Source organism: Myxine glutinosa, chromosome 3, assembly GCF_964187855.1.
Source record: "Myxine glutinosa chromosome 3, kmMyxGlut1.1, whole genome shotgun sequence".
NCBI classification, from domain to species: Eukaryota; Metazoa; Chordata; class Myxini; order Myxiniformes; family Myxinidae; genus Myxine; species Myxine glutinosa.
This window is the reverse complement of record NC_136263.1, coordinates 89405915-89430652: the sequence shown is the minus strand read 5'-3', so window position 1 is coordinate 89430652 and position 24738 is coordinate 89405915. Positions and strand designations below refer to the sequence as shown.

At 42.3% G+C, this 24738-nt stretch overlaps 1 protein-coding gene across 9 annotated transcripts in view; it reads right to left on the bottom strand.

Moving 5' to 3' along the window:
- Positions 1-24738, bottom strand: part of LOC137423404 (roundabout homolog 2) — a 409307-nt gene that overhangs the window by 152961 nt on the left and 231608 nt on the right. For all 9 annotated transcript variants that reach the window (XM_068110526.2, XM_068110534.2, XM_068110527.2 and 6 more), the window contains exons 8-10: positions 18032-18200; positions 8331-8536; positions 6164-6245 (exon numbers count right to left, since the gene is read on the bottom strand). In XM_068110526.2, the coding sequence (XP_067966627.1) occupies positions 6164-6245; positions 8331-8536; positions 18032-18200 (457 nt within the window). The remainder of the gene's footprint in view (positions 1-6163; positions 6246-8330; positions 8537-18031; positions 18201-24738) is intronic.

Below are 24738 nucleotides of genomic sequence, written 5' to 3'. Positions count from 1 at the left end.
TCGACCGGGATTCGAACCCAGGATCCTAAGCTGACACCCTAGCCGCTAGCCCAACACCAGGGTTAGCACCAGGGTTAGCATAACATAATTATGACGTCATAATTCGACAAGTACAACGCTTGATTCGATCAGTATGAAATTTTTTTCTCTGCAATTCTTGGTCCAATTGACACAAAAATTTCACCATAGGAGCACCTCTTCCTGTAGAATATTTTAATGATAATTATGACGTCCTAGGTCATGTGGTACAGGCGTCATTTTGGAAAAACGGAAAAACATTGCCCCTCTATCTCCACAACCGCTCCATGAAAAAATTGAAAAGTGGCTCATTGTAAATAACTCCGCATGGAGAATAAGTGTTGTTAACGATGATGTCATTGGTGCCTTAATTATGACGTCATAATTCGACATGGACAACGCTTAGTCTGATCAGTTTGAAACTTATTGAGCGTGATCTATGCAACAATTATATTAGAGAATATAAATTTATGATGTAACCTCTATATGTAACCTCTAAGTCCTCTAAGACTCTAAGATGTAACCTCTAAGATGTAACCTCTAAGTGAGCACATCATCATGATTTGAACACAGACCTTGCACATATTCCATTACCTCCTCCCTTATCTCCTTCTTAGTTTCCCTCCGTCTTCTCCATTACCTCTCACGTGGTCTGGCAGCCATATTGGATCAAATAAATAAATAAAAACTTCAAAAACAGAAGAGTTGGCTCGCAACAAGTTGACTGCGCATGTTAAGTATTCCATGAATACCATCTAGTTTTTCAAGGAATTTAAGCAATTCTAATGGAAAAAGTAGCTTTAAGGAAGTTAAATGGAATTGTTAACACATCACAGTTAACAAGTCACAGTGTTAGGCCATGACATCAAGCTATGGGAATCAAAGGTGTCAATATAATTTCCAAATACGTATTACATAAATATGGTTGAATTTTTGAACATAGCAACTTGCACATTTGTTCTTTTCTTAATGGTGTCAAGGCCCATGGACATGGAGGAGCTTGTAAAGATCGGACCAGGAGGTATTCATGTACTTTTAGAATAATTATAAGGGCATTAGTCGAAAATAGATAATCCAATACAATATAATGGACAAATCAACGTAGTGTAGGGAAGTTAAACCTGGGATCCCGGCATCATGAGCAATTATGCTCAGACCACAACGTCGAGAAATTAATTCATACATCGTTAATTTCTTTTCCATCCCCCTCTCTTCCCTTCGCAAACCCCTACTTGCCTGTATTTAACTTTCTTCTCTCCGATGCATGCAAACTAATACAGATAGCCCATCACCAAAAATTGCTCTTACCAGAATGATTAATTTAACAAGCGTGTATCAGCTGTGAGAAAATTGGGTTTTGCCAATTTGTTTTGAGGCCTGTTCTGGAGTGAGTGGAAAGAAAAAAGACGCATTTAATCAGCAGCGACCGTGAGCTGAAAGCAGAGATTTTCCAAGCCCCACTGGTCAAACTTCTCATTATCTCAGCATATAGCGAGGGCACAAAGGGTAAGAATGAAGCATAGTCTAAACACGCCTTTTCTGTCAAGGAAGCTTAATTATCTGCTGACATTTAGCAGAGCAGAAGGAGACTTAAAACTGGATGATATATCTATTAGAAATGCACCGACTCCACCCCGCAATCTCTGCCCAGACTCTCAATAACGCATTCAAAATTACAGGCAAACCATCCTGTAACTGCCTTTCAAGAATACACCTTTGCTGGATTGCCCCAGAGCCTTAGGCTGAGAGATTGTTTTTGGAAAGGGAGGCATGTTTGTGAGTGCAGTGTTTCCTATAGATGAGGCAATTTTTCAAAACATTCATTTGTTCAGTCTTTAGAGGCTCACCAACACAGCCTCAAGTGTACATCTAAGAGATGGATTTTGACAGTTACAGCCCAGATAGTATGATAATGGACTAAGATGCTCAAAGCCATACTTTCCTCATGAGAAAATCAGGAATTTGTTTGAGATACTGGCCCACATGGCTTGAGAAAAATCTCATTTCTGTCCTGAAGATACAAAGTTATAGAATCTTGTTGGTCTTAAATCCATATAGTCCATTAGCCACCGTTCACAATCACTATTGTGGACCCGGAAATTGCTGGCACTGTAAGGTTTTTTGATGGATTCATGAACCATCGAGGTCATAGATGCAGAATCAATCAGATGCCAGCTTTGTATATTTGGGCAACTCTCAGAATTTCCATAAATCCAAGATGGCTGTCGCCCGATATGGGTAAAATAGAAAAATAGACATAGCTTTTGATTGGAACATGCTCGAAGGATGTTTCTAGTGTCGATGTGGGTTTATTAGGTATGGCTGATTCATGTTTCATGTTAAAACAAAGTTTTGATAATGCTTCGCAACAGAAATCCAATATGGCTGCCATGTGATGGGGGCAAAGACGGAAAACGGGAATAACTTATGACTGGAACATGATAGAAGGATTATTCTGGTGTCCAGTTGTTGGAGAAATCTAATGCAGGTTTCACTGCCATATATTTTATTGTTGATTCGACTGATAAAGAGAGTGCCATTGCAATGAATTGGCATGTTCATGTCCTACAAATGGTGCACAGCAATAAATTACAAGTGAACGTGCACAGCCAGCAACAGAAACGTTACATGAGAAGCCAGCAATAGACTAACCACACCATTAGATGCAGATCGTGTTATCAATCAGACTTAATTCCTCCTCATATTCCAACTCCTCTTCTTCCTCCCCATGTGAATGCTGCTCTTGTTCTCCTCTCTTGGACTTGGTTGGAGGGTTGTGATACTCATCGCAAGCCGAACAGTGGCAGTAACTGGAGCAGGGTAGATTTGCCTTGAAGTAGCTGCAGTTGGCCTGCACACATGCCTTCCCCTCAGCTCTGCACTGGCAACTAACAACATCCATCAACTCAGGAGATGCTGGAGGTCCTGTTGTGGTGACTGCATATAGCACACCATTCACAATTTCCCAGCTAAAGCTGGTGATCTGAAGGGGAGGGACACTTTGCTTGTCTGATACCTTCCAGAGCATCACCTGCAGATGAGCCTTCAGCATATTATAACGGAGGTTTTCATGCGTCGGAGGCAATGCTTTAATTTGAGGAGGGTTGCCCTTCTTCAGAGTAAATTGCATAGCTCATCGCATTCATACTCATACTCATGCTGTTGGGCAGATCATAGAGCGCGCAGAAGAACTCTGTTCCCGTCTCATGAAACTCTGCCTCTCTCACAGTCTCCTCGCCCAGAACATTGTACAGTTTGGGAATGTCTGCAGCCATGAGTTTCTTGAACGCAGTGACTTTTCGTTTGTTATTCGGATCGGAAACAGTGTCACAACCGGTCAATGCATGCATGCCAAGAAACTGGCCTGACTTCTCTCCTAGCTTCTCAGCAATTTGGGTGATGTTGAGCATGCTTCATCCCACCTCTCCATTAGAACTAGGCCTGCGATGCTGTACTTCCATACAAAGTAAATGAGAATGACAAACACATGTAAATAAATGAACAGGATTATAAATAATTAATTGACATAGGTGGGGAAATTTTCAAAAAAAAAAATCCATTCTAATCCTGTTCATTTCTTTAATTGTGTTTCTACGCCCCCAGTGGTGTTTGTAATAGCAGACATGGAATTGTCCCCCCATTGGAGGAAGACGCTCTCGTGAGCAGGCCACTGGTGCTCCTCTGGTTGACAGCGAGTGCCCCGGAAGCAGTGATGGAAAGAGAGCGGCAATTACATGAAGGGAAATTGCAAGCTTGGTCAGGGTCGCCCAGATAGCTCAGATAGCAGAGCACTGGTACGGTTCACCAGAGGACCTGGGTTCGATTCCTGGTCTGGGCGTGTAATTTTCCCACATATGTCAATTAACAAACACATGTGTCATCACTGAAGATATGAATGACAAGCTTTCCTTCATGGGTGGCCTTCAGAATGTAGCTCCCAATAAGGATGTCAACCTCTTCATGGTCGAGAAGCTCCTCATCCTCACCAATCATCAACACGTTTGTCACGAGGTCACATGTGCAGAGCAGGCGTGAGAGTCTTCTTTCTTTTCATATCTCTCATGGTGTCTTTCATGATGACATATCTAACAGTAAGAGGAGAAGTCAGTCTCAGGTTGTAGGTCGTGATTGAAGCAGTACCGTCTCATTGTGCCCTCTCATGATCTTTATGGTAGATACCGCGACACTGGTCGAAGGTACCGAGCACAGTAGCAATCTGGCTGTATTGCAGGAGTCTCTGCTCATACTTGCAGCTATAGTTGAGACAGTACATCCACAGAGCAAACAATGCATATCCACAATCAGCTGCTGTGCTGCACATCCACAATTACTACATCTGGATCCCTTGGATTGTATGTGATGGTGAGTTGCCCAACAAGATTCGACTTGTTGCGTTTGCGGGAGGAAGCCATACTCATCCGAAACCGCTGGTGGTACTCCACATAGCTCGTAGCAAATACAGATTCAAGGCTGATGTTTCACATCTGGCCAAAGACTAGCAGGTGGCTGAATAGAGCTTCAATGTCATTTGCTGTCGTAGACGTGATCTTGACACCCTTTTTCAGGGCTTCATGTGTTTTCACTTTCTTCTTGATAGGGTTGTGAAAATCCTCTGGGAGGGATTATTTGAAGCTGTCTGCCATGGCTGCCCGATCGCCAAAGAGTAGGCAACAATTATGGACTCATCAGTAACCTTGCCATTTACAACAGCTCTGTTGACTCTGTCGATCGGGATTGTGAGTGCTTTGACAGCTAATCTGGCATCCGTTTTGGATCGTCACTGTCCAGCTTTCATTGTTTTGTGCCCTCTTCTTTATGTATGTGCCCTGTAGCAGATGCAGACTTCTCCTCCTCAGCCTGGTACATGTAATTGGAGGCATGGGTGACTCTCTGGCAGAGGGGGTATGACTGAATCCAGCAAGCCAACTGTTCAGCAGAGAGAGTCGGCCCAACTAGGCCACTCATTGACTGCCCCTAGCAAATATCAGTTTGCTCCCCAAGTTGATCCGTATGCACCGAAAAAACCCACTACCTAGAGCTAGACACTAGAACCATCCTTCCAGCATGTTCCAATCAAAAGTTATGTCCATTTTCCTAGTTTGTCCCTATCGCATGGTAGCCATATTAGATTTATATTGCTCGGCAACCTCAAAACTGAGTTTAAACAGGATAAATGAATCTGCCACAACCAAAAAACCCCATCTAGACACTAGAATCATCCTTCTAGCATGTTCCAATCAAAAGTTATGTTTAATCTTCTATTTCATCCATATTGTGACAGTCATCTTGGATTTATACAAATCCTGAGAGTTGCCCAAATACACCTAGATACACCTAGGTGTACATCTGATTGATTCTGCATCTAGAACCCCCTATAGTTCATGAATCCATCAAAACACCATACAGTACCAACAATTTCCAGGTTCAGGGTATGGCTAGTGGACTAATAATAAAACGAAAACGGCACCCAGTAGAGAGCATACCTCCGCCAGGCTGAACAGTTTACGTTTTGTATCCCACTGATAGGGCATATCTGGATCTGGATCTGAACCAAAACTCGAATCGGTTTGTTCTCGTCATTTACCCACCTCATCCACCAAGTTTTGTCATAAGTTGTCTACAACCTTTTGAAATATCATTCTATGTCATTCAGTGGTGAAGAATAACATAAATTAAAAAAAAACCGATTGTATCCAGATTCAAATCTTCACCAAAACCAAATCATTTCTTCCTTGTCACACACCCTACCTGTCCACCAATTTCGTCCGAATCCGTCCACCACTTTTGTTTTTTAGATATCTTGCTATATATCGTTTTTTGCCCTATCTTTCAATGGTGAAGAATCACTATCAAAATTCTCGTTTGCGGATGCGGATCCAGATTTTCACCAAAATTGAATAGTTTGGTCCTTGTTGCACACCCAACCTGGTCAACAAACTTCATCCAAATCCGTCCATAACATTTTGAGATATTCTGATCACAGACAAACACAGACAGGTGTGAAAATATAACCTCCGTCCACCATCGGTGTCGGAGGTAATGCCACCAACAACATCCAAACAACATCCAAGCACCATTCAAATAACAAATCTCATGGACATACAAGACACGTAATTACACTGAAATAATATATCATGGAAGTTACCTTGGACCTCAACAAAGGCACTCCATTTGGTCTCTCCACTTGGACTCGTCGCAATACAGGTGTACAGGCCCGAGTCAAGGAGCTATGTATGGATTGACAAGGAGAGACAATAGAGGCGCATATGTTAAGCATGTTCATATCTTTAAAACAATTACAGGCAACATGCAGGATCCTTCACTCTGACTCCGAGCAATCCTGGTTTTAGCAATACAGGGTGTCCTCGCTTAACGTCGTCCCAGTTAACATCGTTTCGTTATAACGTCTATAATAATTAGATACCAAGGCTTCAAAGAACGTCGTGATTATTTACCCATAACTCGCTATTATGTCGTCAAGATAAAAAAAATTTTTATGAGATAAATTGATCCATTCAACGTCGTCGTGGTTTTCAAGAACGTAACGACGATGTTAACGAGGGACCAAGCGTATTGCTTTATCATTTCCGCTGCATTACACCATATTGACCTTGTAAAATTTGTGACTCAGATCCCCCATGGCTTCCTGCAAATTTTTGGCTGTGCCTCATCGTTGCCAGTTTGCGTCCCCACAATGTGGAATACGGAGAACAAACTGCGACAGCAAGAAAATGCATTAATTTTCAGCCATTACCGCCACTTTGTCCAATCAATATGCCTCTTTGCTATGGCGTCTCGAGGCTCGCAGCCCGTCGCTTTAATTAAAGTGTCTGGAAACGTCAGCATACATCATTACTGGAGAGTGACGTGGGATGCAAGCTTTTCTTCAGCCACTGGAAATGTGACAGAATCATTACATTAACAGGATAACATGCTAACTTTGGACTGACGAATTACACTTACAAAGCCAAAGTGACATCAGCAATTACCATCCTCTGTAATGATATGCAGTAATGACCAGAGTGTATAGGCCTAGTGATCTGACTTGAGTGAACCTCTACAAATAAAAATGATGACCATTAATGAATTAGGCTTCTGAAAATACTATATCTGTGGTTGTATCATAAAGAGCCAATGAAATGGGCCTGCTTGAATGGTTAACTTATGGACAATTAACTGAGAAGCCAATTGCAGTCCATTTCCTGATGATGTTTTTACTTGAGGTTACTTCTTTGGTCACTGCTGCAAATGTTTATCAATACTTCTGATGAGACATTCATCATATTTACATCAGATCTGATGAGAAATCAGAGGGCATTGTTATGAGGGCAGTGCTTCATCCAAATCTCTGATTCCAATTGCTTGCAGGATGTGACGTAAAATTATGAAACAGGATGTATATTTCTGAATTAAGACATAACATCACCTGTTAGTAGATTAAATATTCATTACCCTTTTATTGATCCACTTCTTATTCGAGGAATAAAAAATAATAAAAAACACCTTTAGGGGCCATTTTTCCCTGCAGAGCAAGGGTTGGCCTTTTTTGGGCACCATTGTCCCCTTTTTGAAGCAATGTTTTATGGCCGGATGCCCTTCCTGCCGCCAACCCTGTTAGTCGCCCCTTTCGACACACAGGGAATTACCAGTGAACTGGTACTCAACTGGTTCTTATTCGAGGAATGATTTTCAATAATCCATCGAGACTAAAACCTGTCATCTACAAATTTTGTTTGCACGTACTTTTATGTAAATATTATTAACTTTAAGGCAGCTATTCACCACCATCTCTTATCTTTCCCCATCCAAAACCTTGATCTTTTCTACCCCCGTTAATTCACCCCAGATCCACTTTTTAAAAATACCAACTTCTTTCCTGGAAGTTCTAGCAGTGTCCATGTGTTTTATACCTCTTCCACCCCCCCCCCCCCCACACCCCACCTTCCCATGCCTCCTACCCCCAAGCCTTCCTTCCTCCCACAGATCTGCCGATGTCCCTGCTCTCTACTGTTGTACTTGTGTGTTTCCCTCTCTCTCCCCATCTTGTCTCCTGCTCCCTTTGTCGTATGTTTTATGTGTCAGTTTGCCTTTTTGTGATTAATGTTAGCTCTTACACGAGCCTCGATCTTGTATCCAAAAACAAAAACAAAAAACTTTTATGTAAATGGGACAGACAAAATGAGGGGGGGGGGGGGGGGGAACCTTAACGTTGTCGCATGAGATACAAGCAAAAGATAATAAGTAAGAGGTACTGGGTTTGAGAATAGGAGCACATTTTGTGGACCAACATTTGTGGACCACATTTGCCTTGCCTGTATGACTTTGATGCGTAGTGACCCGTTGGGGAAGAGCGCAAGACGTGGTCCAGCACTGGGCAGCCGGACGCTGTCCTTAAGCCAATGCACAGACGGTGGTGGATTACCCATTGTTTGGCAGGGTAGCAGAAGGGACGAGCCAACTGCAAGAGTGCGGTTTGCAGGCCCCTGCCGAATGATGGGTGGCGGTGTATCTGAGAGTGCTGTGAGACATGAGGTGAGACAAGGGGTGAGACACAGGATGAGAAACAAATGACCAAAGGCCCGTCTCTGCTCCCACGGCTCGAGGCATTGTATAGTGGGCGACCCGCTATTCAGCACATAGAGGTGGCCATAACGTCGAGCCGTGTGCTTATTTTCTGCCAAAGTCTCGTCATATCACCGAAGCCATCCATCAGGATTTCAGCCAGGCCTTTATTAGGTCACTCTTTGGGCTGTGCCGTTAAAAGCTTCGGGCTCTGAGCAGAATGAGCGATGACAAAGTAACAGCTCACGCGTGATGCACCGCACATTCCGATGAGAAAATCAATATGAAGCAGGGGCAGATGCACATACGAGCTTGGCCTTTGGGTAGATTTAGTTTGGTCGCCTGACACGCGGAAAGCACAACTTCAAAATTTCCAGGAAACATGGCCTCGAAATATTTCGGTCAGCAAGACCAAATAATAACTATGTCAGACAGGGCAAGACAGGTGAGATTAACCCTTTACATCCTACCATTGACATTGATATTTTTCAAATACATTTATTGAATTGAAAAGTGATATTTGGCATTTATGTATAATGCATAATTTTATAAAATTGCCAATGGTTTTATAGTTGTTGCTGGACAATGTTGGCTAATAATTTAACCCCCGTTTAAAGCTGATAATTTGATTAAAGCTGATAATTTAAAAAGTTAAAGATGACACTTTAGTTGATTCTAAATTGGGTGGTAATCGCATAATATGTAAGCCAACGTAGAGGTGTTAGGGACATATATGAAGATGGAAAATATGGAATTTAAAATGTTAGGATTTGGGACATGAAGAGAGAAAATGAAAGAAGAGGAAGCGGGACATCAACAATTCACTGCAATTTTTACTGATGTGAATTATGAAGAATTTCTTTCAAGGAAACAAGACCAAAAGTCTAACAGCGACGTAGCCGGCCTTGTAAAATATTATAAACCACAAACACACATGATTAGCCTTTTAAACAGTCGATAAGGCTGTTTATAACATTAAACAAGTAAATTTGGAGTAATCCCGACATCCCAAAGGTAAGCTTTACTTACAGAACTGAGCGAAGATCTACTGTAATCGAAAAACCCCACGAGGGTTGGAGGTGTGCTCATTACCAAGCAGCTAGCTAGCGCTTACCAAGCCAGCCGTTCCTTAATGGAGTGTTTGCTCGAATGCTTTAACCACTTGGCGATCTCTCCACAAGAAACTTGATAAATTAACACACACCAAATGTTCTTGAGACCCGACCATATTTCGACTGTAATCTATATACCGCAAAAAGGAATGACCCTTCCTGCCACTCTTGAAGTGAGCGGATGTTTACGCCGTAATGACGTCATATACATAATGACGTAGCATGACGACCAGACACAAAACTTCCGCTAATTTAATTAATATATATATATATATATATATATATATATATATATATATATATATATATATATATATATATATATATATATATATACACACAGTCACGTGAAAAAGTAAGTACACCGCACGTAAAGTTTTGCCTTTTTCAACATATTTCAACATACAGATATTTGATCTTCATTTCAACAATATTGATAGATAACGGTGATATAATATAACAAATATCATGAAACATTTACATTTTGTAGTCCATTGTATAATTTAAATAAACATAAATGCAAATTTCGCATGTGGAAAAAGTAAGTACACCCTTGGCTCTAATAGGTGGTATTGCCCCCTTTGGCAGAAACAACCTCAAGTAGGCGTTTCTTATAACTGTCTACCAGTCTCTGACATCGACTGGGAGAAATTTTTGCCCACTCCTCCATGCATAATTCTTTCAGCTTTGCGATGTTTGAGGGGTTTCTTGCATGCACAGCTCGTTTCAAATCCCGCACAACATCCTCGATGGGATTTAGATCCGGGCATTGACTTGGCCATTCCAGAACCCTCCATTTCTTTCTTTTCAGCCATTCCTTGGTGGATTCACTGGTATGTTTAGGGTCATTGTCGTGTTGCAAGGTCCACCTTGGGTTGAGCTTCAACTCTCCGACAGATGGCCTCACATTGTCCTCAAGCACCCTCTGGTACAATGAAGAATTCATCGTGGATTCTATGATGGTGAGCTGCCCAGGCCCTGATGCAGCAAAGCTGCCCCAAACCTTAATATTTCCACCACCATGCTTTACAGTTGGTATCAGGTTCTTGTGGTCAAATGCTGTCTTTGGTTTTCGCCAAACATGTCTTCTGGTACTGTGGCCAAATATAGCTCTACCTTAGACTCATCTGTCCAGAGCACATTGTTCCAGAAGTGCTGGTCTTTGCCTAGGTGTTCATTGGCAAACTTTAGTCTTGCCCTGATGTTCTTTCTGGACAGTAAAGGTTTCCTCCTGGCACACCTCCAATGTAGATCAAATTTGTGCAGCCTCTTTCTAATGGTAGACTCGTGCACTTTGACATCAACAGTGGCAAGAGCTACCTGTAGGTCCCGTGATGACATGCTGGGGGGTTCTTAGAGACTTCTTTCAGCATCTTTCGGTCTGCTCTCGGGCTGAACTTGCTGGGGCGGCCTGGCCTGAACAAGTTGGCAGTTGTTTGGAATCTTCTTCACTTGTAGATGATCTTCCGGACAGTCGAATGATTGATTTCAAATTGTTTGGAGATGTTTTTAAATCCCTTCCCAGACTCGTAGGCATCTATAACCTTCTTTCTGAAGGCCACAGAGAGCTGTTTTGATCTAGGCATGGTGACGCCACACACTTCAACAACAAAGAGCAAACCAAACGAAATGTCTGAGGTTTAAATAAGACAGGTTCCTCCAAGATCCTCTCTAACGATGTTCTAATCATTTGCACCTGAGCTGGTGCACCTGATTCTAATTTTAGGTATTTGAAGTAGTGATAAATGTTGGGGTGTACTTACTTTTTCCACATGCTAAATTTGCATTTATGTTTATTTAAATTATACAATGGACTACAAAATGTAAATGTTTCATGATATTTGTTATATTATGTCACCTTTATCTATCAATATTGTTGAAATGAAAATCAAATCGCTGTATGTTGAAATATGTTGAAAAAGTCAAAACTTTACTTGGGGTGTACTTACTTTTTCACGTGACTGATATATATATATATCAGTGTGTGTGTATATATGTATGTATGTATGTATGTATGTATGTATGTAAATGTAAATATATATATATATATATATATATATATATATATATATATACATATATATATATATATATATATATATGATACATATTGTTACGGGACCGCGGCGAGGATGTTGTTTGCCGAGCGGATGGCCGCCGCGCCCGAACAGTTACCCCGACTAACCCGATTCCTGAACGTTGGCCAAAATCGTGCCACAGGTATTCAATGGGGAAAAGACTAAAGCGAAGGATGTGAAGAAGAAGAAGACAGAAGTAGGGAATACGGATATAATTTATTTGCTATTTACAACCAAAAGTAACCAAGGAGAAGGAAGGATAACAAAATAATTTACAGAAGAAATCAAAGAGACACAGTGAAAATCGCTAGCTTATCTAAACAGGCTTAATTAACCCAGGGACAAGACACACAGAACAAACTCACGTACATGAATGGGGAAATTGCAGGCAGGAATGACAGGAGGTGGGTGGCTGGAGGGGGAGGAAGGCACGGAGCTGGCTGGAGCTTGATCCCGCACGGGACGTCGGGCTGGACCTCGACGGCCGCCGATGCCACCGATCCTGTCGTGTGCGCGGGGTGACGGGTCGGAGCTGCTTGGTGGAGCCAACGCCGCTGGTGGGGGGTCTGGCGTGACGGGTTCTCTCTCCCTCTCTCACAAACTCCAGGACTCTTTCTCTCTTTGCTTCGCTTCGCCCCTTCTCTCCTCTCTCTTTCTTAGTCCAACCCAGTCCAACAACTTCCTCTCTTGCTTGGTCCAACTCTTAGTCACACTCAGTCCAACTCTTAGTCCAACAACTTCCTCTCTTGCTTAGTCCAACTCTTAGTCCAACTCAGTCCTCTCTTGCTTAGTCCAACTACAACTTCTAGGCTTTCGCACGCTCTTTATAGCGCCTCAGGCGATCAAGCCGCTGGTGTCCAGGACACGCCCATCGGTGAGTTCGCCTCGGCTCTGATTGGTCGGCACGGCCCTCTGGCTCCGCCCTTGATGACGATGGGCGGGCATGCCCAGGAGTCGGCAGCTCCTCCCCCTTCTTCTCCAAGCCGACCTCGTGGCGAATGGAGTCGCGGAGGGAACAGTTGGCAATTGTTGGAAGGGGAATGTGAATGAAAGGGGATCTACTCTTATTTCACTTGGTGCAATGGAGTATTTAAATTAATGGAAGACAAATCCTTAGCCTAATACACATAATAAGGATATAACTACTGAACAGGGATATATGGTGTCCTTCGTGTATGCTTTATGGAATTAACTACGGGAACGCCCTTTGACCTTTATACAACAGACTGGAGGCAGGAGGGTCCAGAATAAAGCAATAATAATAAAAAAAACACAATAAAAAAAAACACAATCCTCATATCCACAACAATATTTAACCTCCAGTAATGTTGCAGTCACTACAAAGGGATTAGTGTTACGATGAGATTTACTACAATAATAACGTTACGTTATTATTACGAAAATTATATTATTTTTAAAAAACCGAGGTGAATTCCTTACTTCCGCTTTTACACCGCTTCAACCCATCAACTTTCCATTCATGGCATTGGGATTAAAGTGTTATGGTTATATTTACCATAATATTATTATTATTACGAAAACGACACTACTGAAACGATACCACTCCATTAAGAAACCTGGGTTTAATTTGTCCGAAGCAGAAGGTGAGTCATAAACGCCTAAGGCCTATACGTACCGTATTGTTGGAAGATACATAACGCCGATGCTTTTGATATTTAATGGTCATTTTAACAATCGGTTTGTTTGAGTTTCACACTGAATGAAAAACGTAAAGGTAGAGCATGGCAATTGTGATATATGACAGGTTCGACAATATGTTTGGCCTGAACGAAATTTGAATCAAAATGGTGGTGTGTGGAGAGTCAGCCGCCGTATCGCCGTAATGACATCAGACGTAATCACATCACCCTGTCATGTGACCAGATTCTCACCTCTGATTGGTATATGTTTGAGGGGACATACATACATACATACATACATACATACATACAGACAAACACTGTTCTAGACGTCTCTGCCCGATGAGCTACGCAAAAAAAAAAAGAGTTACCTTTCATAAAAGAGAGTCTTTGAGCTGTTATTTTGATAATAAAAACTTTCATTTATTTTGGGGGTGACAGTCTGTGGGTACATAAAATTGCACCCAACCTCTTTCCGAATTATCTAGTTTAGGTCCAAATGAATCAAATTGTACTGTGTAAGGAATTGTAAAGAATTGTAAAGAATTGTACTGTGTGAAGTGTAATCAAATTGTACTTTTCCAATAAGGATGAAAGAAATATGGAAAATGAAAGAGAAAAGAAAAGGATAAGAAAAGGTATACTTGGAGTAATTGGGTAGATATCAGTGACATAGAGAAAACTAGGAAAGGTTCTTGGAACGAAGGGCAAGGAGGCAGACCAAAAATTGATCAATGAGATGGTTAATGAGAAAAGAAAAAAAGAAAGCACAACTGGATATTACAGAAAACAAAAGGTTACGATTGGCAGCACTCTTATAGGAGTAGAGGGAGTGGCACAAGACAGTTCAAACACAGAGTTTCACTTCCACCGATGGAAGAATAGTGGGATTGAGGAATGGACGTAAGCTTTAGCTTATAATTGGGGAGGATAACCAGTTGTAGAATTCTTGAAGAACATGCGTGAGCTTGTCATGCTGGGGGAAGATGGAGGAGCGAGAGAATAGGTGCAGGACTTCGTCCAACAGTGAGACGAAGGAAAAATGAACATCCACTAACTTTTCTGAGGTGGGTGAAAACCAGATCTTGGGACTCCTTCTCCTCACAAGAATTGCCAATAACTCGGAGAGCCTTGGAGTCGACGATTTCCAAGGCCATAATATGGGAAGCAGCTGCAGCAGTCCAGAGTGGAGACCCACACTCCATGATACTCAAGATGAAGGCCTTAAACACTATAATGAACTATAAGCGACTCAAAATAATGGACTTGTTACCCTCGCCAGAGGAGAGGGTATTGCATTTGAGTACGTTTCTTACTTGGCAATATATATATTCTTTGCAAGTAAGTTGATCACTCCGGTTTGTGTGTTTGTGTGTTTGTTTGTCCGATCACTTAAACTTGCCTACAAGTCACAATTTTAAACTGATCTTCACAAAACTTCACCAAACGGTGGAGTTCGTGGTCCGACAAAATCCTATAAATTGAGGTCAAAAAGGTCAACATAGGCCAAAGGTCAACCACTTTTTTTCAAATTTCTAAAATGCTCAATTTTAATCCGATTGACTTGTAATTTGAAAAGGATTTACATATCGGCTAACTGAATTCAACCACCAACTATTTTTGAGATCAGCATCGGCCAAAAGGTCAACATAGGCCAAAGGTCAACCACTTTTTGGGGATTTCTAAAATCCTCAATTTTCATCCGATTGACTTGAAATTTGAATAGTATTTTCATTTCAGCCAACTGATTTCAACCACCAACTATTTTTGAGATCAGCATAGGCCAAAAGGTCAACATACACCAAAGGTCAACCACTTTCTTTTGCCTACACGTCACTATTACAGAATTATTTACCAAACCAACTGGATTTGTGCCAATTGAAATCTCAACAAATTAGAATAAGAGAATTGTAATGGTAGGACAGCAGATAATCCATATCTGAACAGCCTCAAGGATTGAATCACTGATGTTGGTGGGATGGTAGACCACAGGCAGAACTAGAAAGACACTTGGTAGAGTGTATAAAGACACCAATGACACACACATAATGCACTCACAACTATATGCATGCACACACTCACACACAAAGGGGGATACTTTTAAACCTGGGAGGGCCCTGTTCCACCTTCTGAAACCTACATATGGAGATAACAACCTACGACACACACATACACACACACACACACATACATACACACACACACACACACACACACACACACACACACACACACACACACACACACACACACACACACACTGCAATAGTCTCGCATGCAACCCCTTTGGAGCGAGACTAAACATGGTTATTTACAGAGAGAGACAGTAAGCCATAAATACTCTGTGTTGGGAGTGATGAGTCGGGGAAGAAAGGAACATGGGCTGTGGGGAAGGGAATAAGGAACATACACTGCAATAACATCACCATTATGTGAGTTTGTTCTGTGAAAGCTTTGAAGAAAGCTTGCTGGGATGGAGATATACAAGATGCAAACATCCTGTATGAGAAAGGTATGAGTCTTGGACAGTGAGACCTGAGAAATGCGTTGAAGCCCTCTGATCTTAGAGACACACAGAGTGAGGGATGAAGGAAGAACAGAGGTTGGGTGATTGAAACCTTAGTGGAGGGGTAGTGGAGTTGGAGAGGGGTGGGAGATGTGGGTATAAGTAAAGTGGGGAGTGTTGCAGGGAAAAAGGGGGAGGAGAGGAAGAAACAGTTTCAGCCAGATGATCCCATTTATAACAACCTGGTCAGCACTTTTTCAGCCCAAGTTGAAGTTTCATCACATGAACACAAACATTCCAGCCAGGTTGAAAAATTGGATGATTGAATGCCTGTAAGAAAAGGCATGTTTTTAAAAAAGATTGGTTATTTTTTTGGGACGAGAAAAGGAAGGCCAAGGTAAAATGGGAAGGGGAATAAGGCAGCAAGCAATGGAGAGTGGGACAGAGACAAGGGAATAAGAGTGGACATGAGAATGAGAAAAGCATTTGTAGAGAAGGATAGAACATTCCTAATTAGTAAATACACTATAATGTAACTAAAATTTTGATAATTAACCATAACCCTAACCTAATTTTGATAACTAACCCTAACCCTAACAACCCGAACCCGAACCCTAACAGCAGTCAAGGAATAAAAAAAGGATGAAAAACTAAAGATCGAAAGGAGAGGAATTTTTATTGTGTTTTACTTTTTATATTTTAAAATGAATTTATTTGTTGGGAGAAAGAGGAATCATGAGGAATGTTTGCAGCACGTGGATATGGAGATAGGAAGGATCCAGACCAGGTGAAACATGAATGATTAACACAACAGAATATTTGAAGAAGTAAAGGACATGGAGCACAAAAATTAACACAATATCTACAAAGGTTCCAAAAGATGTCTCCAATATACTGATGATATTTGCAATAAATAAAATAACTAGAAAGAGCAATCAGAGATTGCAGACCATTGCCAGGATGTGTTTTCAGTCGTTTTTAAGGCTTTTGTGTTTAAACAAATATGGCGGCTGAACATGGGACCGATGACGTCATCATTAGTTTTTTGTTCTCCACCAATTTATCCCGAGATGATGCTCAAGAAATTTAATCTTGATCGGATGAAATTTTGTACTTGACGAATTATGACGTCATAATGGAGGTACCTATGATATCATCATCAACATATGTTAGTCCACATGGAGAGTTCCTTACAATGAGCCATGTCTCAATTTTTTCTGTGCAGCGCTTTCGGAGATATAGAGGTGCAAAGTTTTTCGGTTTTTCCAAGATGGTGGCCGAACAACGTGACCGATGACGTCACCATTATTAATTTTTTTCTCCACCAATTTATCCCTAGATGATGCTCAATAAATTTCATCTTGATTGGATGAAGTTTTGTACTTGACGAATTATGACGTCATAATGGAGGTACCTATGACATCATCATTAACATATTTTATTCCCCATGGAGAGTTCTTTGCAATGAGCCATGTGTCATTTTTTTTCTATACAGCGCTTTCGGAGATAGAGGTGCAAAGTTTTTCGGTTTTTCCAAGATGGCACCCATACCTCATGACCTATGACGTCATAATTGTCATTAAAAATTATACAGGTAGAGTTGCACATGTGGTGAAAATCTCCTGTCAATCGGTCCAATGGTTGCAGAGAAAACTATTTATTCTGTGCGGACAAACAAACAAACACACAAACAGACAAGCAGACAGACAAACAAACTCAAATGCAATACCCTGTCCTCTGGCGAGGGCAATTAGTCTTCCGGAAGATTGGTTGATGGCGTGGGGAAGCTTGAATGGAGGATGTGATGGTTAGTTACAGAAGGGTTTGTCAGATGCACTGCATTTTGAGCTTTTCATTAACAGACTCCCCAAAAGAGCCTTTGGAATAACAATATAGTGGAAAAAAAATACGTGATTAAAATGTACAAGTAATCCTAATGGAAATGCTAAGCAAACCATTAGATCTTGCATTATTTAGGCCTAAATTATTTATGAAAGCAAAATTAAAGTCCTGGAAGGCCTCATTTTGCTTCAGGTGAGCTTTTCACGTCAAAGTGCAACGATATTAATATTATATTATTCATGTAAAGATGAGAACATGTGTGAAAAATCTTACCATCTCCAACCTCTAGTTGAGCTTTGGATAGAATGCTTCCAGCCACACTCAGAGCTTGGCAAATGTAATACCCGGCATCAGAACGCTGCACACGTTCAATGGTAAGGTGGCCCGTTGGAGAAACCAAGAAGCGACCGGCTTGCGGTGGCTGGTTTGGGAAGATCAGTGTCTGGGGAGGAAATGTGGGAAGGAATTTCCAAAAGGTGAGCACAAATAAGCCAACTGGTTCAGTCTACAAAATACCGAGCATCTTGCTATCAGGTGCCTTGAACCACAGTTCTTCTTGTCGTGTGTACATCAACTGGGTTTGTATCATATCCGAATAATCAATTGCAGTAATATTGCAATTGCAATATCATATCCCAATGCAGTTATGCCACCCATAAATCAGTGCAATAATTTAGAATTTGGCCACGGCAGGTGAGCATGATGGCAGTTCTTTGTGAAAGGTACTTTGGGATTTCAACATCCAGAAGTCAATTGTTGCAGATGGGAGACCCAGGTTAAAGTCTCCTTCGAAGGACTGCGTACTCATGACTGCAATGCCCGGCCTGTGAAGCAGCTGGATGAGAGTTCATAATGGAGCCAGGAATCAAACTCAAGATGAGACAGGTGAGTGCGATACCTCTGAGATATCCTGTCAGCTTTTCAACGCAACTTAACATTCCTTCGTGGTGCAGAGGTAGTATATATATATATATATATATATATATATATATATATATGTATATATATATATATATATATATATATATATATATATATATATATATATATATATATATATATATATATATACATACATACATACATATATATATATATATATATATATATATATATATATATATATATATATATATACATATATATATATATACATACAGGGTGAGTCAAAAGTAGCGCCCGATTTATGTTTATACATATATATATATATATATATATATATTTCTGTCAGTTGATTGTTTGTTTGACATTTGTATTACAGTGTACAAGAAGGTAGAAATAAATGAATGACATGTTTATCTAACCATTATTTTATTCGGGGCTAATTTCTATTTCTACTATTTCGGGGCTTCTTTGCAGTGGCTACCGACACTGTTGCTTCAAATTTCTCGACAATCAATCGTATGTTTCTTCCTTGGGGTGGGTTAATATCGAATTCCTGTGCCAAACGGCGTGCCGCCATCGTTTGTTGTTCATTACATTTGTAGTAATGTTTCACGGCCGCAATGCGTTGATTCATTGAAAGGTAATTCATGGTTCAATTTGGTGGAACTTCAGTAACTTTCCAAACTCTCAGCAATAACCTGCAAAACAAAAACAAAAATAAATAAATTAAGAAAATTAATAATCTGCAACACAATTATTAACAACATGACATCCCAGAAAGAATCTGACAGCCGAAAAAACAGAAATCGGGCGCGGGCGCTACTTTTGATTCACCCTGTATATATGGGAGCATAAGCTGGATCAGCAAGTCACTGCGTCCTTGGACGACTCTTCAGCACCATCCTGACAAACACCACTGTGTGTGCTACGGAATGAGGTGTTTTACGGCGGCCGGAGTGCAAATCCTGCCACCAACCTCCTTGAGAGAGAGGACCCAGTACGTTGGTACTCATTTCGCCGACCTCGGAAGGACGACAGACTGAATGAACCCCACCTGGTATTAATTAAACAGCCAAACGGGATTCGAACACAGGACCTTCGGATCCCAAGCCCACCCCCCTGGCCATTACGCCAACACCAGGTGCAGACTTTTGAAAGATTATTTTCGCAGAAAGAAAGCAGAGATATTTTGAGAACGATTAATCATGCTATATTTTCACCTGAACGAGAAAATTTATATACAATACAAAGTTAAATTGACCAAGTATGCTAAAAGATTTTTTGTTAAACAGATCAGGTGAAAAAGTCCATCCAAACCTGAACAAGCAATGCATGTTCTCACTTCAAATAAAGCATAGAGAATTAATCACAGAAAGTCATCAAATAATGGTAAGGGCAGAGGCTCGTTCTCACAGTTCCCTGCAGTTTGTACAAGTTGACAGATTAAATCAGTCGCCTCATAATGTAAACATATAATATCCTTTACTCACACAGGTATGGTGTGCATCGCCATGGGGACTGCGATTTGTGGAATTCTGGTTATGGCTGATAGCAAAACACACTGCTCACAAAAACTTGGGGCTCATGTGGGCTTACAGGAACGTGTTGTGATTTTCAAATCCCTGGCCACATCCAGGTGGAAGATACCAGCAGTTTTCGGGCCACATTTGTGTGCGCAATGACAATCGGAGTGCTTGCATTGTTTTTTTTCAGGAAATCATATTGTTCTTTCTCATGACAAGTTCTATATAAGATGACACTTATGCACTTCACAATGGTCTGACAGGATGGTGGAGGAAGAATTGCACTTACCTTTGAATCATCAAGCTTGGGCTCAATTATTGCAAACTCTAATATAAACTGAGATTGATACTTCACAGGTAGAGTGTTGCATCAAAAAGGGCATCGCCATTCGGATGTGACCGTTAGGTGGGGACCCATCCTGTTAGCGGTGATTGCTGGTGGATGTTAAAGATCTCAGGTGTTTTTTGGGGGTTTTTTGTGGCTCGTGTAAGAGCTAACATCAATCACACACACAAAAAAAACGGACACACAAAACATACAAAAAAGGGAGCGGGAGACAAGATGGGGAGAGAGAGAGGAATGCACACAAGTACAACAGCAGAGAGCAGGGACAACGAAAGATGTGTGGGAGGGAGAGGGCTTGGGGGAGGAGGCATGGGAAGGCGGGGGGGGGGGGGGGGGGGTTGGGGTGTGGGAAAGTATAAAACACATGGACAATGCTGGAACTTCCCGGAAAGACAAAAGTCGGTATTTCAAAAAAAAAGTGGATTTGGGGTGAATTAACGGGGGTAGAAGAGATCAAGGTTTTGGATGGGAGAAGATAATAGATGGTGATGAACAGCTGTTTTAAAGACCTGGAGGGAGGAGTGGGATTGAAGAGAGTGAGGGAGTTTGTTCCAGAGGCGGGAGAAAAGAGGAATGAAGGAGTGAAGGTGAGCAGAGAGTCTTGATTTTGGCAGTTTAACCATAAAAGGGTTGCTGGCAGATCTTGTGCGACCTGTAGGAATATTGGGGGGACAGAGCACAGAGAGAGCTGGGGGAGCAAGGCCGGAGAGGAGTCGGTAGAAGACAGAAAGACCACCAACCTGCCTGTGGTGAGTAAGTGAAAGGCCCTCGGAGTTAGCTTCATCGCAGGAGATTCCAATGATTCTGAACGCCTTGGTTTCAACAGCGTGAAGACGAGCTAGGTGTGAAGCAGGAGCACCAGCCCAGAGGGGAGAGCAGTATTCCATTGAGCTGCGGATGAAAGCCTTGTATGTGGTGAGAAGCTCAGGTGTGCAAAGGAAGGACCTCGCACGACGGAGGATGCCCAGTCGGCGACTGGCTTTGGAGGCCAGCTTGGAAATGTGGTTTTTCCAGGAAAGATCATGGCAGATAGTGAGACCCAAAAGCTTGAGTGACAGAACTTCTTGGAGAGGATTGTTCAGAAAGTAGATGGGAGGGTAGTCCAGTCGGTCTTTTCGGAGAGACATAGTAAGAGTGTCCTTCAAAGAGTCAGTGAGTTTTTACCTATACTCTGGCTATATTCCAAATTTGTATCCCTATAATCACCAGATCCACTGCATCAGCAGCCCAGCTTTGCTCACTGCAATGATTCAACCCGAATAATGATGCAATGGTGGGTGATGCAGCGAATCCTTCGAGAAACAGTTTCCAATTCTACATCTGGAACTGCAGAGAGGAGCAGCTCTCAAATCAATGTATAGACGAATCCACTTCATAATAGCACTGCCTGCAGTCACTCTAACAATCACAATATCTTCATAAACAGGAGTGCAGTGGTACACTCCGTTGATGCAGGCATCTGAACTCTAATGATGTTATTAGCTGAACAACAATATTTAACTCTCAGTATTTGTGAAAGATGTAGCAGGTGGCAGAACAAAGTTTTAATGGTAGCCATGCTCATTTGTGATGCCAAGAAACAGGGAAACAGCAGGTTGAATGTGTTTCAAGATCAATTGCGCACTTGGATACGAAATAAGTTAAGAGAATCTCAGCTCTCATGAAACATTTCCCCTAGTTAGAAGTACCCTGGTGATCCAAATGAGAATAAAAAAACCAATTTTAACATCGGAAATGAAATTTCATTGAAGCAAATGTTGATGACGCAAGGAAGCAAAAGGAAATACAAGGGAAACTTTTAAGCAGGAGGCCATTTGGCACAATTATGCCTATGCTAGAGCAACACGACAATCCAATATATCAGTTTATCCACCGGACTCGATCTATTGGGGTTGGTAGGGGAATTGGGGGCAGTGTGGAGATGAACAGTGGGACAGGCAAAGAATATCACCAGAATGATATACACAAGAGTCGAGGGACATGGAGAAGCGAAACGACAATGGACAGTGGGTGGACACACTACCAAGCGACATTAGGGGAACGTGGGGAGATGGACATGCACTGGGAGGAAGGATGAATAGCACAAAAATGAGTAAGAATGGCTCAGAGATTAACAAAATGTGAAAGTATCAGTACAATTTGAAAAGATTGTGGATGCATTTGGGTGAGCAAATAGGATAATGTTGATCAGCACATTTCGAAAAGTGAGGTGAGGAGGATGTGACAACGGAGAGATGGATACGATTCCACAATCGGGAGAATGAGGGGAAGAATAAATGTAGGTGGGCAACCAAACCCAATATTTCGAGGGTAATGGTGCTCGTGTGTGTTATGTACTCACCTGGTACTCATGTGTCCTTGTGTGTTATGTACCCCTGCATGCACTTGCTTCACCCTCATCCCTGCCTGCACCCACTTCACCCTCATCCCTTCCTGCACATGCTTCACCCTCATCCCTGCCTGCACCTGCTTCACCCTCATCCCTTCCTGCACATGCTTCATCCTCATCCCTGCCTGCACCTGCTTCACCCTCATCCCTGCCTGCACCCACTTCACCCTCATCCCTTCCTGCACCTGCTTCACCCTCATCTCTGACTGCACCTGCTTCACCCTCATCCCTGCCTGCACCCACTTCACCCTCATCCCTTCCTACACCTGCTTCACCCTCATCCCTGCCTGCACCTGCTTCACCCTCATCCCTGCCTGCACCTGCTTCACCCTCATCCCTTCCTGCACATGCTTCACCCTCATCCCTGCCTGCTCCTGCTTCACCCTCATATCTGCCTGCACCTGCTTCACCCTCATCCCTGCCTGCACCCAATTCACCCTCATCCCTGACTGCACCTGCTTCACCCTCATCCCTGCCTGCACCCATTTCACCCTCATCCCTTCCTGCACATGCTTCACCCTCATCCCTGCCTGCACCTGCTTCACCCTCATCTCTGCCTGCACCTGCTTCACCCTCATCCCTGCCTGCACCCACTTCACACTCATCCCTTGCTGCACCTGCTTCACCCTCATTCCTGCCTGCACCCACTTCACCCTCATCCCTGCCTACACCCACTTCACCCTCATCCCTTCCTGCACATGCTTCACCCTCATCCCTGCCTGCACCTGCTTCACCCTCATCTCTGCCTGCACCCACTTCACCCTCATCCCTGCCTACACCCAATTCACCCTCATCGCTACCTGCACCGCACCCACTTCACCTTCATCCCTGCCTGCACCCACTTCACCCTCATATCTACCTGCACCCGCTTCACCCTCATCCCTGCCTACACCCAATTCACCCTCATCTCTACCTGCACCCGCTTCACCTTCATCCCTGCCTGCACCCACTTCACCCTCATATCTACCTGCACCCGCTTCACCCTCATCCCTGCCTGAACCTGCTTCACCCTCATCTCTACCTTCACCCGCTTCACCCTCATCTCTGCCTGCACCTGCTTCATCCTCATCCCTACCTGTATTTACTTCACCTTTATCCCTGGATGTATTTATTTCACCTTCATCCCTGCCTGCACTCACTCCACCATCATCCCTGGCTAAACTTGCTCCACCCTCACTCATGGCTGTACTCACCAAACCACCACCTCTGGCTACACTCTCTCCACCATTATCCTGACCTGCACTTGGTACACCATCAACAGCACCAATATGCTTTGCAGAATCCCACTAAAACAAAAGTAACTTTTATCCACAATATTTTTTTTTACACTCGCACTCAGTTACCTCCTGGAGAGTAGCAATGCATGATTACTTCAACGTATCTATAACAGTCTTCAGGTGTGCCTTCACCACACACGTCATACAGCAAAGACTACCTTCCTCCACTATCCCAGCTACTGCTATATCAAACATTTATGACACCGTTTAGAATCTTCCTCTATTCGCTTTGCTCTCCAATTGACCTGCGCTTTATATCGACTCATTTCCCAACCATTTTTTCCACTAACTGTCTTTACCTGCTCTGCACACAGACTAATCCAATCCCAGGATTAAAAAAGGTACACTCGACCTGCCACTATAATCATTAGGCCTTGTAATACAAGTTTCTAAATAAAACCAATACAATTACTTACTAATTTGCTACTAACAGTCCTGCAACTTCAAGCAATGTCAACATAGGAGATCTTACAAAAAAACGACACACAATACCGAAAAACAACAATATTAACAACTTATCGCTTATTCCATAAGAAGCGCAGAATCGACCAACCGCCATG